We start from the raw sequence: 13,895 nt of genomic DNA on the forward strand, positions 1-13,895 counted from the left end.
GGTGTACAACCCTAGAATAAGAGCAGACTCACTCATCACACAGCCCATCAGCCAAAGCCAAGCGGAGATACGCAAGCAGATTCTCGGTTCGTCGTCTTCAGGTAGCACCACAATCACGAAAACTGCTGCAAACTCCTGAATGAAGGCAACCTAGAGACATTAAAACCACTCTCCTTGGTTTCTTCTAGGAAAACTCTTCTGTCTGTACTCTGAGGAATTTGCTTCCAAAGACATGCGGCCACTGAAGCCAGTGGAAATGCAGGAAGCCAACCTCACCAGCATGGTGCTCTTCCTGAAGAGGATAGACATCGCGGGCTTGGGCCACTGCGACTTCATGAATAGGCCAGGTAGCTTTGTGCTCGCGGGGCGCGGGGTGCGGGGCCGAGACGGGCCTCCTTTCCTCCCGTCCGGGTCCAGGCCGGAGAGCAGGTGGCCCTTGGCAGTGCAGGCAAGCGTGGGGTGGCAGGCATGTGTACAGAAGCATTTTTCCCTTTAGAGGTAAGTGTTCTCTGAAGGAATTTTTTAAAAAGCCTCTAGAAATCCCTGCCCTGACAGTGGAGGATTGTCTGCCGTTGGACCCTGGAGCCCAGGAGGGTGGGCCTGAGGGGCCCGCTGTCTGAGTGTGGCGTCTGAGGCTGCCTGCAGCCGAGGGCAGGGGACTTCTGGCAGCTTTCAGGTTTCCTGGTGGGACATGTGTCAGCCAACAGTCCTTCCTCCTGCATCGCTCTGTCACACGGGGAGCACCCCTAGAAGTTCCCTCCTTTGTAATTAAGGTTCAGCTCTTCTGTGAAAGGGGTAAGGTTCTCGAACCTAGGGCTGAGACTCTAGTGACAGGCCGGCCACGGTTCTCTGGGGGAATATCTCCTCTGGTGGGTCCCATCACCCAGGAGGTGCCGGCGTTCTCCCCTCCAGTGCCGCCCCTCCCTCGCTGGGACGGTGGCTGCTCTGTGGGGCACCAGCAGGGTGCTGCGGAAAGGCCGAGAAAGCACGGGGCGGGCGGCTTCAGCGGTGTGTGGGGCGGCCCCGCCACATGCTCACCTCGGGAAGGGAAGCCGGGACCTTCTCTTCTTAGCCTCCCGCCTTCTCGCACGTTCCCAGTTGGCTTCTCCTACCTGGTGGGCAAACGCTGCTTCCGCTCTGCCCGCAATGTCTGGGGGGTGATGCTGGCTATGGAGTTTAAAACGTCAGCAGTCAGCCGGCAGAGAAAGGCTGAAAGTAGCAAATGCTCTCCTTGTTCTTGTCCATTTAGACATCTGCCTGTCCTCTCAGAACAGCAGTACCCTCTGTACGGCCAGCAGCGGGACATAGTTGTTCAAAGCTGCAACAAGCCTCTGAGGCAAATGCTCTGATTCGCTCCATTTTACGGATGAGGAAACCGAGTCACAGAAATCAGGTCACGTACACAGAGAAGGTGAACACTCTGCTCGAGTGTCTCCTTAAACACACCAGAGCCCCATGGGCCTAAACATCTCTCCCAGTCATCTGTGCCCTCTTTTCCTTAGGGAAGTTCTCTGGTGCTTCTCCGCCGCACCCCCAGACCTCCAGCACCCCACCCCCGAGCCGGCAGGGGCGGCTCAGATGCGGCTTGCTGAGTGCTGCCTGCCGGCGCTTCAACAGGAAGGGATGCCTTCCACCGCCGCCCCCCTCCCCGCCGCCCCCGCCGCGGGAACTGTGGCGAGCTAGACAGCGGTGGGGGCCGGGGGCCCAGGCAGGCCGGCGGTGCTGGTGGCCGCATTCCCTCCGTCCCATCACTTTCCAGCCACCCCCTCCTCTCCCGTGTGTCCTGACCGCTGAGGAAGAAAGTGAGGGTCTCTGCCATGTGCCCCCATCTCTCGGGTTTCTCCTGTGACCTCAGAGCTTTGGACAACTTTGCAGGAGGCCGGTTGGCCACAGTAACCCCTGCAGAGACCTTCCAGAGACCAAGCTCTGAAGAAACATGCTTCGTTTTTGGGAAAATGGCTGCCCCAGCTCCACCGCTCATCTCTTAGGCCCAGAGTCAGCACGTGTGGACGCCCCAGGCATCTTCTTGGCTGTGGACAGTGGCTGTTTGGTGAGCTTGCCTTGAAGGGAGAAGCGGACAGCAAAGCACAGCAGTGCCGAGAACCCTGCGTCCCCCCGGTGGCCCCGGCTGCACTGCTTAGGCCCGGAGCTGGTCCCCGGGGACCGAGGTTAGGGCAGTGGCTTATTGTTGTCTCCCGACAGTACACACAGAACTGTGTTCTGCTGTGCTAGGGGAAAAGCTAACTGTGGAGTCACTCTGGCTCATCATTTTAGGAGGAAAAAAAGATGATGCTTGCAGCTGGTGCATTTAACTCAACTTACCACTGAAATACGCAAATGCAGCAAACCTGTTACCCTTTTCAGGATTCATGAGCCATGTGAAAATGAATTTGGCATAACTAGGCTACAGGCTATTCACTGAACTCCCTTGATAAAGATCTCTTAAAAAAGGAAAAAAAGAATCCATTGTATTTTCTTCCCTGGTGCTGAAGATTGACCTCCATCACAAGCGACACCATCACTGTTGATGTGGATCAGGATGCCCAGGGTCAACTGAGCACGTTTCCTTCTGGGAAGCAATGGCACCTACACCGAAACTGGGGACAAACTAGCTGACACGTACCAGCCTGCCCCAAATGTTATCTCTGTGTCTGGATACAGAGCTCATGTGGATGAGACGACTGGCTTTGGAATGATCTGGGAAGAATGAACCCGCACACAGACTTGCCAGACGTGGCGTGCAGGACGAGACCGAGCACTCGAGGAGGCGGGCAAGAACGCCGGGGCAGAATCACATCACGGCCGCGGAGGCCAGTGTTGGGAGTCGGCAGAACGAGGGAATCAGAGATGCTGCAGGGGCTTGAGCTGCGGTGATGCTGCAGGAAGTTCCCCAGAAGAGTCAGGATCTTCTGGAATCCCATCTGCCACAGGAAAGCCTCGTTTGTGTGCACACTGGCGAAGTGCCTCTCCTTGTCTCTGCATCACTGGAAATGGGGTATTTTGCTTCGGGGTTTGCAAAACGGTCTTTAAATGTGACAGTCTGTACTCAGAGGAGAGCAGGGGCAGAAGGGGCCGCGGATGCCACGTGCAAGAGCTGGTGCTCGCAGACGGCCTCGCCGCCCCCCCCACCGGCTGCCGGCCGCCCCCCCCCAGCTCCCCCGACAGCCCCGTACGTGAGCAGAGAGGCCGATGCCACACGGGCAGGAAGCCCCCGTCTAGGTGCCTGTGTCAGTGACGGTCGCACCTGCAGAGTTTGTTGCTGTATTCAGGTGGCGGGGTGGGAGTGTGGAAAAGAAGCACAAAGTACTTTTTCTTCAGTGAAGAGAATGGGAGAGATTTTAGAAGGCACAGAATGGAAGCATTTTCAGCTCTTGATTCGCTCGCCTTAGGCTCTTCATGGGTCCCATGAGCACGGGACTCATTCTCCAGGCCAGGACGTTGGAGGGCAGAAGGGGACGCTGTTGATAATGAAGCCGTGGCGAGCCGTGGGAACGGGCTGTGCTCGGCCCACCGGCAGAGGGGCCCCGGATGAGGGGCTGCACTAGGGAGCTCGGGCTCCCAAGCAGACTGCCAGGGCTCTGGTCCCGGCCCCCCACTCCCATGTCACATCCGGCATTGTGTCACCCCCTCGGGCCTCAGTTTCTTCATCTGAATGTGAACATAATCAAAGCAATTGGTTCATAGAGTTGTCAATATAAATCCATTTATGTGACTGGCATATAGTAAATCCTGTAGCTGTCCCCACCTGTGTGACTCCTACCTGAGCCCCGAAACAGGCCTGTAGGCCCTGAGCAGCAGAGTCCCTACAAAGGGCAGTTTTCACCGTGTGAGAAGCAGATGCGGAGCTGTAGGCGTTGGGAGGCGGCCCCAGGCCGCTCATAGCAGAGCGTCCGGCTTAGAGCCAAAAGACACACAGCAGGTGCAAAGGCCTGGGCCCCCGTCCCTGTCGTGTAGCTGCGGAGACAGGCTGCCGAGGCCTGTGTCTCTGGCACGTCACTTAGCTTTTACTCATCTGTGGCATGAGGATACGGTGTGTGCCCTCTCGTGTCAGGGGCTCCTAGAGGCTCACAGGAGATGATTTATGCCGAAGTGCTGTGTATAGTGTGTAGGGGGCGAGGTTAGGCAATTGCCAGGCTTTATGAGCATGTCCTTTGAAATCTGGCGAAACAGAAGCCTGCCTGTCCTCCTCAGAGCCAAACTCTTAAACCTGTTTCCTAGAAGTCCCAAGACTTTAGAGTCTACACCGTCAGCCCAGAGCCATCTCCTGATTCCTCAGTGTCTCCCTTCTGTGCACCGTGCACCGTGCCCAAGTCCCAGTCCTCAAACCAGTTGGGGCCAGAAACTTCCTTTTTTCTTTCGTCTTCTCAAGCTGTGACTTTATTTCTCTCTGTCGTCTTTCTCCGTGTGTGTGTGATGAAAGCAAGTACCTGGCACACGGTGAGAGCTTTGAGGGCGGCCGTTCTTGTTCCTTCCATATGCCAGCTTGGCCCCTACCTTTTCTAAGCTCTAGCGGCACTTGAATTATTATGCTGTGGTGTATTCGTTAGAATTCCTCTGGACATGAGTGCCAGCAATGCGGTTCACACTAGCATAAACACAAGTGAAGGATCATAAGGAAATTGGGGTGTCCTGTGAAATCCAGGGTGAGAAGGAAGTCGAGCCTCAGGAACACTTAAGAAAACAGAGACTTGAACAACCTTGGCAAATGGTGTCTCATCTCTGGGTCTCTTGGTTCTTTTCCTTTGCTCTGTCTCGTCACTTCTCATGGCAGAATCTCAGCTGTGTTCTCCAGGCCTTACAATGTCCCAAGTCAGCCCCTGGAAACCCCTCAGCTTCTCTTGATCCAGACTCCGAAACCCGCCCCCAACGTAGAGCGTCGCTGGCTCGGGTTGAGCAGGGCCCACCCTGACCCAGGCAGCCGTGTCTGGAGGCTAGCGGTAGTCTGGGAGGTGGTCACGTGCTACAGAATCGTGCTTCTCTAGGAGTGGGGGTGCACTTCCTTGAGAAGAGGCCAGTCGGGTAAAATTGCATCTCCGGACACTGGAAATTGGTCGTTGGTTTGTATGTGGGTCTCCCTCCTAAGACCTCCAGCTCCAGGAGGGCCAAGGTTGGGCCCGTCTGCCCACGTGTGTCCCTGCTCCTGGGGCCTTGCAAATGCCAAGATCACAAGACACTCACGTGTGGCTTGTGAGGGAGAGGAAGTGAGTGAATGAGTTGAGTGTTATCCTTAGAAGGAAATAAGTCCACTAACCAACAGCCAGCAAGGCAGCCCCTGGAGATGGACTCCGCTGCCTTCTTCCCCTTAGTCCCTTCCTAGGCCTGGGCTGGGCGGGAGTGACGGGAGGTGCCAGTGGCTCTCTGGTCTTCCAGGGTGTCCTTCCAGGGCATGGCACGGAGCGGTAAGCTCATAGGACCCAGGCCGCCCCTGCCTCGTGCTGCAGCCTGAGAACCCCGTCCACGGCAAGGCTGGGGACAAAAGGGTCTTCTCCTACCCCTAAGGAGTCACCTTGCCGTGGGTATGGCGCTGAAAACGCGTCTCTCCTGGTGACCAGTGGAGGCCCCCCATCTCTCAGATCCTTTCCAACTCTAGCGACGCCAACCGAACCTTAATCCTGTATCCTTATTGGTTAGAGAGTAGGCTAAGGGGTCTTGGGAAAGAGAGGAATCAACCGTGGGGACTGCTGACCAAGAGACACCCCCTCCCCGGTTCTGCTCCTGCGCGACATTTATTAGCACTGTTTCCCACGGCTCGCACTTAAACGACGCTGCTGTGAAGAGCCTCATCTAAACCCTTCTGCTGTTTAGCTAAGACCGTTTTATGAGCCACACTGGGGAGATGTCTTAAAGTGTGGACGTAATATTAGCAAATCCTATTCAGTTATTTATTATTGTTCCTTCACCTGTCTAATCTATATTCATTAACTTGTTCCTTCTGATATAATAAAACCCCAAGAACATCCTCTTCTTTTCTGGTGTTAGGACAGGAGCAGAATTAGGAAATTATTTCATAATCCTCTGTGCAGCCAACTGAGCTGCAGGGCATAAAAACGAGGAGGAGGTGCCCTTTGGGGACAGAGCCCAGCTGCAGAGCCAAATGCTTACGGGGACAATTGCCAAAGATCCTGTAAGTTATAACGCAGCTGATTTATAGAAATTGGTTTCTAAACAGTTTTCAGTAATTAAGTTTGTGCTTGCAACCCCCTCCTGCTGTGTTTAATCTGAGATGCGTGTTTCTATGACTGCGTCTCGCACCTTCGCCAGCAGGTCAGCTGTTCCTTCATTTCATGGCTCACTGAGAGAACTCGCAGACTTTTTTTTTTTTTTTCTAAATAGCCCATCTGTCTCCTTCCCGGGACCGTGGCTTCTCAAGGTCTCCTCTTTGCCCAGGGGTGTCCCAAGAAGGAGCGAGAGCACCACACCGGTGCTCCATGCCAGCACCCAGGCAGGACTGAGGGGACAGAACGCGGGGAAGGACAGGAATCTCCTGGGAGCCCTGCGCTGCTCAGTGTTAAATCTCAGTGAGAGAATTCGAAAGCAGTAGGGAAGTTAAAGTTCTTCTCTCCCAGGCGGGGATTAAAGCTGTGCTCCAGGTCGTTCAGCAGGTGTCTGGAGTCCAGGCAGGTTCGCAGGGGGCTTACCTTCTTAGAGCCTCTTGCAGCCCTGACACCTGCTTTTCCAGAACTGATCTTCTGCTTGCGACTGATGTGTCTCAGGTTGAGATCAGGCCTGTTACCTGCTCTGCTCTTCTGCAGCGAAGGGACTAGAGACTTGACGAACCGCACACCACCATTGGCGAGCCATTTCTCCATCCACAGCAGTGGTTTCTCCTGTTGTTTTCATGGCGTCTCGTTAGCAATGAGGGGATTGTAGCAAATCTGAGTGGGTGACTGGCTTTTGAGTTACACAGTTGGGCTGAAATTTGGTAAGTAGCTTAGCGGTCAGTGTTTGAACAGCAAATAAGAAAATTTTTACTATTTGTTACATTGAACTCCCTGATGCAAGTAGGTGAAATTGCTGCTTGGGTCCCCATTGTATTCATCCCCTGCTCACAAGGCATCTGCTAGAGTTGAGACAAGTGAAAGCGATCTGGAGGTGCTCGGAAATCCTTCAGTGTCTGGGGTAGAACAACAGACAGCAGCTTAATACTGTGTGGTTTGCTTCTTCGTGTGGCCTTTACTGCTGTACCACCTGCCGGACGGGTGAAAAACACACCTATTTATCAATCTCGTCTTACTCTGCAAGGGCAAGGGGAATACCTTGCTTTGAACAAATGGATTATCTTTTTTTGGTGGGAATTAAGCATATATGATGAACACCACACCATTACTGATGTTCTATAAACTTAAGAAATACAGATCTGGGGGAAATCAGCCCTCTGCCCTTACTTGCACTGGCAGGTAACTCTTAAACACCCTCGCCTGCTACTTCTGTCATCTCTTCGGGTTCTGGGTCAGTTTCAGCTGATTAACTTTTCTCTTTATTATGGGACTGTATTTTCTTGCTCTTCATGCCTCTACGTAATTTATTGGATGCCAGACATTGTACATTTTGCCGTGTTGGGTATTGGATATTTTGTGTTCCTGTAAATACTTTTGACCTTTATCCTGGCTTGCAGGATGATCCTTTCAGGTCCTGGTTTTAGGATCTGTTAGCTGGCACTGGAGATCAGGGGTGGGGTGGGGGTGGGGGGGTTCTTCCCTTCTGCTTCTCCTACCCGGGGCCCCATAAACTGTGCGATTTCCCAGCCCAGTGGGTAGAAGTGGGCAGTATCCTAGATCCCGTGTGGGCACCCGGCACTGTCCCTCTAATCATCTGGATGGTTCTGTGACCCGACACAGTTTCTTCCGCGTGCTCCGCTGACGAATCGAGGAGACCTTTTGTGGATCTTCCGAGTCCTGTCTCTGTATGGCTCTCTCCCGTCAGGTAGTCCCACCTGCAAGCTCTGGCCACCTTAGCCTCCTTGGACCCTCCGCACCATCTTCATAACTCCCAGCAGTCGGGAAACTTCCACTTCTGGGTCCACTTCTGGCCCTGGAGCCGGGAAACTCTTTCAAGGCCTTACACTGGGCAGTCATGGCGCTCACCTCATTAGCGCCCCCCTCTCAGGAATCACTGTCCTTCACTGCCTGACGTTCTTTGTCTTGCAAACTGTCATTTCACATGTCTTGCCCACTGTTTGGTTGTTTCATATGGGAGGGGAGGCCCAGGACTTGTCACTCCATCTTGATTCTAGGAGATGGGTGATGATTTTTTGCTCTGCTAGCCCCGGAAAGTCTGATGCAGGCTCTGGAAGACTTGGATTACCTGGCCGCACTGGACAATGATGGGAATCTCTCGGAGTTTGGGATCATCATGTCGGAGTTTCCTCTTGACCCACAACTCTCAAAGTCTATCCTCGCATCCTGCGAATTTGACTGTGTGGAGGAGATGCTGACAATCGCGGCCATGGTGACAGGTACTCCCCTGGGAGCACGGCTCCTTTGTGCTGTCAGTCTGTCCCGGGTCTAGATTTACGTGAGATCCGTTTGAAATATTTTAAGAACCTAACAGACTTTGACCAATTAATTTAACCCTTTAAAGTGACAATTAAGTACTTTAATAGATTTAAAAGGTAGAAAGATGATTTTTTTTTTTGTAAGATTTTATTTGACAGAGAGAGCAGGGGGAGTGGGAGAGGGAGAAGCAGACTCCCCGCTGAGCAGGGAGCCCGATGCGGGGCTCGATCCCGGGACCCCGGGATCATGACCCGAGCCGAAGGCAGACGCTTGGCAACTGAGCCACCCGGGCGCCCCACGAATTATCTTAATATGAAAAAAATCAAAATCCAGTGAATTTCTCAGACATTGAAAGAAAAATGTGTCACTAGAAGTGTTCTTCCCCAAAGAGTTACGTGTTTCTGTTTTTACTTCCTACCTCCTTCATTCTTCTTGCTTTCTGTGTTTTAATGTATTCTTTTACTGGCAGCTCAGGCCAAAGGCTGTGGCTGCGCCTCTGAGTGGCTCCAGTCCCCGGGGGCCCCCTGCTCTGACTGTGGTACCAGCAGGGGACTCACTATACCGGACAGAGGCAAACATAAACAGGGACAAAAACACGATAATACCCTAAATCTCTCTGATGTCTACGTAAGCAAGAATAACATTTATTCAGAGAAATAGACAGGAGTGGTTCTAGACACACAGCAGTGAGCCCTTCCCTCTGCGTGTTGTGCTCAGGTCAGAAGTCTCCAGTCTCGCTGACCTTGTGACCTTTTGCATCTTAAAGCTCCCAACTGCTTCTCGAATCTGCCACATGGAGCTGAGGAGGCTGCCTTGACTTGTTGGAAGACGTTTTTACATCCCGAAGGAGATCACTTCACCCTCATCAACATTTACAAGGCCTACCAAGACATAGCTCTGAACTCTGCCAGTGAAAGTAAGTGAATGCTTGTGATTCGGAGGAACTAATTTCCACTTTCCCTTCCCCAAAGAAAGCCGAGTTGTTCACCCTTCTCTAGCCCTGTTGGTCACTCGAGGGGCTGGCGCTTGAGGGCCCAACAGCGCTTGCTGCCGTGCGTTGGAACCCCAGCGCTCAGCCAGGTCGGGCATGGATGACATGGGGCCACAGAGACTTGCACGGCACAGCTCCCACCCTCCAGGGTCGGGGAAGAAAGGAACTGCCATCTCCAAGTGCCCTGGGGTCAGAGCTGTGTTTGGTGCTTTCCCTAACATCCACATTCACTCCTGGGCGGAGAGGGAATACGGACATTCAGAACCAAACCAAACCAACCACCCGGGCCTCAGACACTAGGAAGGAGTCGGCGGGTGTGCTGAGGGGGTGCTGGAGAGAACTGGACTGGCGCTTGGCCGAGGGGAGGGGAGGGGAGGGCACGTGGAAAAGCTGAGGCAGAAGTCCTGGTGCTAGCCGACAGTGAGCGTGTGAACTTCCCCGAGGGGGACCTGACGGAACAGGAGCTAGAAACACCCCTCCCTTGCTCAGCTTTAAAGACAGGAAGAGGATCCCGAGGGGCAGGCAGGGCAGAGCAGCAGGCGTGGGCTGGGGCCTCCAAAGGCAGCCAGTGAGGGGCTCCCTTCCAGCAAGGGAATCTTTGTTTTCCATGAAGCATCTTTTACCTCCTTTGCTCTGGTAGACAGGATGAAAAGTGAGCTGAAAAAGATGAAAGCAGTTTGAATGGCAGTAGATCTATAGAGAGTGGGGAGTTAATTTTTCAGAGCCGAAAAGATAAAGTCAGTGGAGCCAGCAAGGATAGGGGGAGCTTGGTGGCATCTTTTGAGAGCAAGGACGGTGGGTGCCATTGTTTGCCCAAGTACATGCTCTTGTTGCTAAGGAGGCCTGAGGGCACAGGACAGGGTCAACCGGGGTCTCCTCCCTGCTGTGCCGAGGCCAGGTGCATTCCCAGCACAAGGCAGAACTCCAGGTCCATCCTAAGTAACTACGGGTAGCAAGAAAGCATTAACTTCAAACTGAACCAGATGACTGAATTTTAATATAAAATTTACAGCTAGAGCGGTAGATGACCTTAACAGAATTCCCAAACCAGCCTAGTAGTAATCCTTTTCTTATAAACATGTTGAGGTATTTTCATGGCTCAGGGGAACTTCTACTGTAGACCGGCCCCTCCTAGTTTGAGTAAATGCTGTGGCCGTGTACATCCTCGCTGTTCTTACATGAGACAAACGGTCAGACACCTTCTGTCTCCCTTCAGAGCTGCCGATGAAGGGGGCTACACTGGTCGGCACCAGAACATGCTGCTCCCACAGTTCACTGGGCTTCCAGAACCCCCGCGGCCAGTGCAGGTGCTGCCAGCCAGCCCATGTCCCTGCGGCCTCCCTCCCGCCCGCTCACGTGACCTCCTCTTGAGGCGAGGCGGGCAGAGGACACAGAGACCACAGCTCCTTCCTGGCCGGGGCTCTTACAGCTCATGGCAAATCATCTTTTCTTCTTCTTTCCCTCCCAGACTGTGTTGAAAAGTGGTGTCATGATTACTTCCTCAACTGCTGTGCTCTCAGGATGGCAGACATTATCCGAGCTGAACTCTTAGAAATTGTCAAGCGAATTGAGCTCCCCTGTGCAGAACCTGCTTTTGGCTCAAAGGAAAACGCTCTGAACATAAAGAAGGCTCTCCTGTCCGGTTACTTCATGCAGGTGAGAATGGGGATGGGATGGCAGCCTTCAGTTTGGTCTTTCCAGAATGTCACGTGTTCGGGACGGTCTTTCAGGAAATTCTCACCTAGGAGGATTCTTTTATTGGTGTCAACTTTAAATAAAACTGAAAACCTTCTGTGTTACTAAAGATACAGTAGTATGTATGTATGTATTTGTAAAGATTTTATTTATTTGACAGAGACAGTGAGAGAGGGAACACAAGCAGGGGAGTGGGGGAGGAGAAGCAGGCTCCCCGCTGAGCAGGGAGCCCGATGCGGGGCTCGATCCCAGGACCCTGGGATCATGACCTGAGCCGAAGGCAGACGCTTAACCATCTGAGCCAATCAAGTGCCCCAAGGTTTGGTATTTAAATGTACTTCCCCTCAAGGGCATTGAAGGGCTAAGCCAGAGTATGTTCACTTTGTTCAAAAGGACAAAAGGCCTTTTTTTTTTTATCACAGCGGGAAAGTTAGGAAAACTCGCTCTTTTGCTGAGCATCAGATACAGTCCCTCATCTCACTGGTTTGTGAATTCGCTCACATTTAACCGGTGATACCAATACCCAAGAAATAAAGGTAATGTCTCATTTGCTTCATCCCCTAAATGAAGGCTGTCTAATGCAGCTCCCCTAAATTAAAGCACATTGGGGAAGGAAGCACGTTCCTCATGTCACGGTCAGAGAAACTGTGGTATTTCCACTCACACTCTAAAGCAATCTTAATAGAGGAAAAAATGACATTTTAACATGAATTTCCTCCTCATGTACAGAAAGTAAGGTTCCTGCATCAGTGTTCCTGTACTAACCGAGCTAACACAGCCAGCATAAAGCACCCGACATCTGGGTATGCTGCCCGTGGTGTGGCAGGTGGCGTGCTAGCGTTCACGCCCGAACATTAACGTCTGTAGCTGTTCTCCACCCACTGCCCTGAAGTTACTGAAGTTAGTAACGTCATCATCTGTCTCAAAGTTTTGGGCAAAACCTGTTTTTAGCTTATTTTCTAGATCTGAAAATAGGAAACATGGGTGGCAAATGTGTAATTTTTACTATTTTGAACAAAGTACTTTGGAATTTTTTAAACATTTTTGTCTATTGATCTCTGTATTAACACAAAATCTTTTTTCTTAAAAACTCTACCTTGTAGATTGCGCGGGATGTGGACGGGTCCGGTAACTACTTAATGCTAACACATAAGCAAGTTGCTCAGCTGCATCCCCTGTCCGGTTACTCCATCACCAAGAAAATGCCAGAGTGGGTTCTCTTCCACAAGTTCAGCATATCTGAGAACAACTACATCAGGATTACCTCAGAAATCTCTCCTGAACTGTAAGTTTAATAGAAAAAAGGGAGTTCTTTCCAGCTCATACTTGAGTAAATCACACATTTGGCTTTTATTACATTTTCAGTTAGGTTACGCCGGCACCATTTTAATTTATACTGAGTGTACCTACTTATGGTTTCCCTGATCTAAATGTTCCTCTCTTTGGGATCACAACATAAATGACATACCATGCAAAGGGGCTCCTGGCTGGCTCAGTTGGTGGAGCCTCAGATGCTTAATCTCAGGATCATGAGTTTGAGCCCCATGTTGGGTATAGAGATTGCTTAAAAAAAAAAAAAAAAAGGGTGGAAATATTTAACAGCATAGTGCCTCTTAAAAGGAACAAAAAGCTGTAGAGAAATAGTGTTTGCAGGTGCAGACCTTGAGGAAGGCCCTCTCAGAACAGACGTGCCCCAAAGCTAGGGCCAGTGGGGAAGGGATCGGGGAGGCAGGCGGGTACCAGAGGTATAGGGCTTATGGGCCACATGAGGGTCTGGAATTTATCCTAAGCGCAGTACGAAAGAATTCGAGAGTTTTAAGCAGGAGTAACATCTTTCCGTATAGACTTTTAAAGATGACTCCGGTGGCTTCGAGAGTGAACTGCAGGGGGCAATAGTGAGAATGAAGAGCAGTCGTTTGGGGCCACTGCAGATGTGGGTTCACCTGAACGTACACTCCTATCTGGACAGTGATGTTCAAGGCAGGAACCAAAACTAGTAGCTGGATGGGGAGTGGTATTACTTAATAAGACAGAGAGGCAAAGGCACCCCTCTCTTACCCACCCAAAGTTCTCTGGAACACCTGATGTGATCTTTCCCATGTTGTGCTGGGCATCACCCACTGTGTAGCATAACACTAGAGAAGCAAACTTATTCTAGAAATGCAATTGGGTTGATTCCATGAAAACCACAGGAAGTATTTATCCTGCAAAGGCAGATGGAGATGGAAGAGTTCAAATTAAATACCAGATTCTCCCCGGGTGGGAAGTCCCCACATGTAATGTTTGGTATCTCTCCCCAGAAAAGAAAAAAATCTCACCTTTTTGTTTTCAACAAACAGATTTATGCAGCTGGTGCCACCATACTATTTCAGTAACCTGCCTCCTAGCGAAAGTAAGGATATTCTCCATCAAGTAATGGATCACCTTTCACCTCTATCAACAATGAAAAAAGAACAGAAAATGTGTGAGAAGTGCCCTGAGACTACTGAGCAGAGATGCACCATCCAGTAACTCTTCAGAATCTTTACAGAAAGCAAGATGTGCAATAAGTACCGCCCCAACCCCGCCGGCCTGAGCGTAGCTCCGCTGGAGGTGCAGACGTTTAACTTGAACAAGGAGAACACACCCCACATGAGAGTCTTGAAAAAAATAACACTTTGTATATTATTTAAAAATAAAAAAATAGAAGTTTTTATTGAGTTCTTTTAAATTAT

General features: G+C 51.4%; 1 protein-coding gene across 3 annotated transcripts in view; it reads left to right on the forward strand.

Moving 5' to 3' along the window:
- DHX32 (DEAH-box helicase 32 (putative)) overlaps positions 1 to 13,891 on the forward strand; it is a 50,760-nt gene extending 36,869 nt beyond the window's left edge. For all 3 annotated transcript variants that reach the window (XM_073884676.1, XM_025880010.2, XM_073884677.1), the window contains 7 exons: positions 2 to 101; positions 189 to 347; positions 8,264 to 8,455; positions 9,262 to 9,411; positions 10,955 to 11,142; positions 12,285 to 12,466; positions 13,521 to 13,891. In XM_073884676.1, the coding sequence (XP_073740777.1) occupies positions 2 to 101; positions 189 to 347; positions 8,264 to 8,455; positions 9,262 to 9,411; positions 10,955 to 11,142; positions 12,285 to 12,466; positions 13,521 to 13,692 (1,143 nt within the window). In that variant the 3' untranslated portion in view covers positions 13,693 to 13,891. The remainder of the gene's footprint in view (position 1; positions 102 to 188; positions 348 to 8,263; positions 8,456 to 9,261; positions 9,412 to 10,954; positions 11,143 to 12,284; positions 12,467 to 13,520) is intronic.
- The last annotated feature ends 4 nt before the right edge of the window (positions 13,892 to 13,895 follow it).

The sequence above is a fragment of the Callorhinus ursinus genome, unplaced genomic scaffold (assembly GCF_003265705.2).
Source record: "Callorhinus ursinus isolate GAN/ISIS: 27379988/994484 unplaced genomic scaffold, GSC_fseal_2.0 scaffold58, whole genome shotgun sequence".
NCBI classification, from domain to species: domain Eukaryota; kingdom Metazoa; phylum Chordata; class Mammalia; order Carnivora; family Otariidae; genus Callorhinus; species Callorhinus ursinus.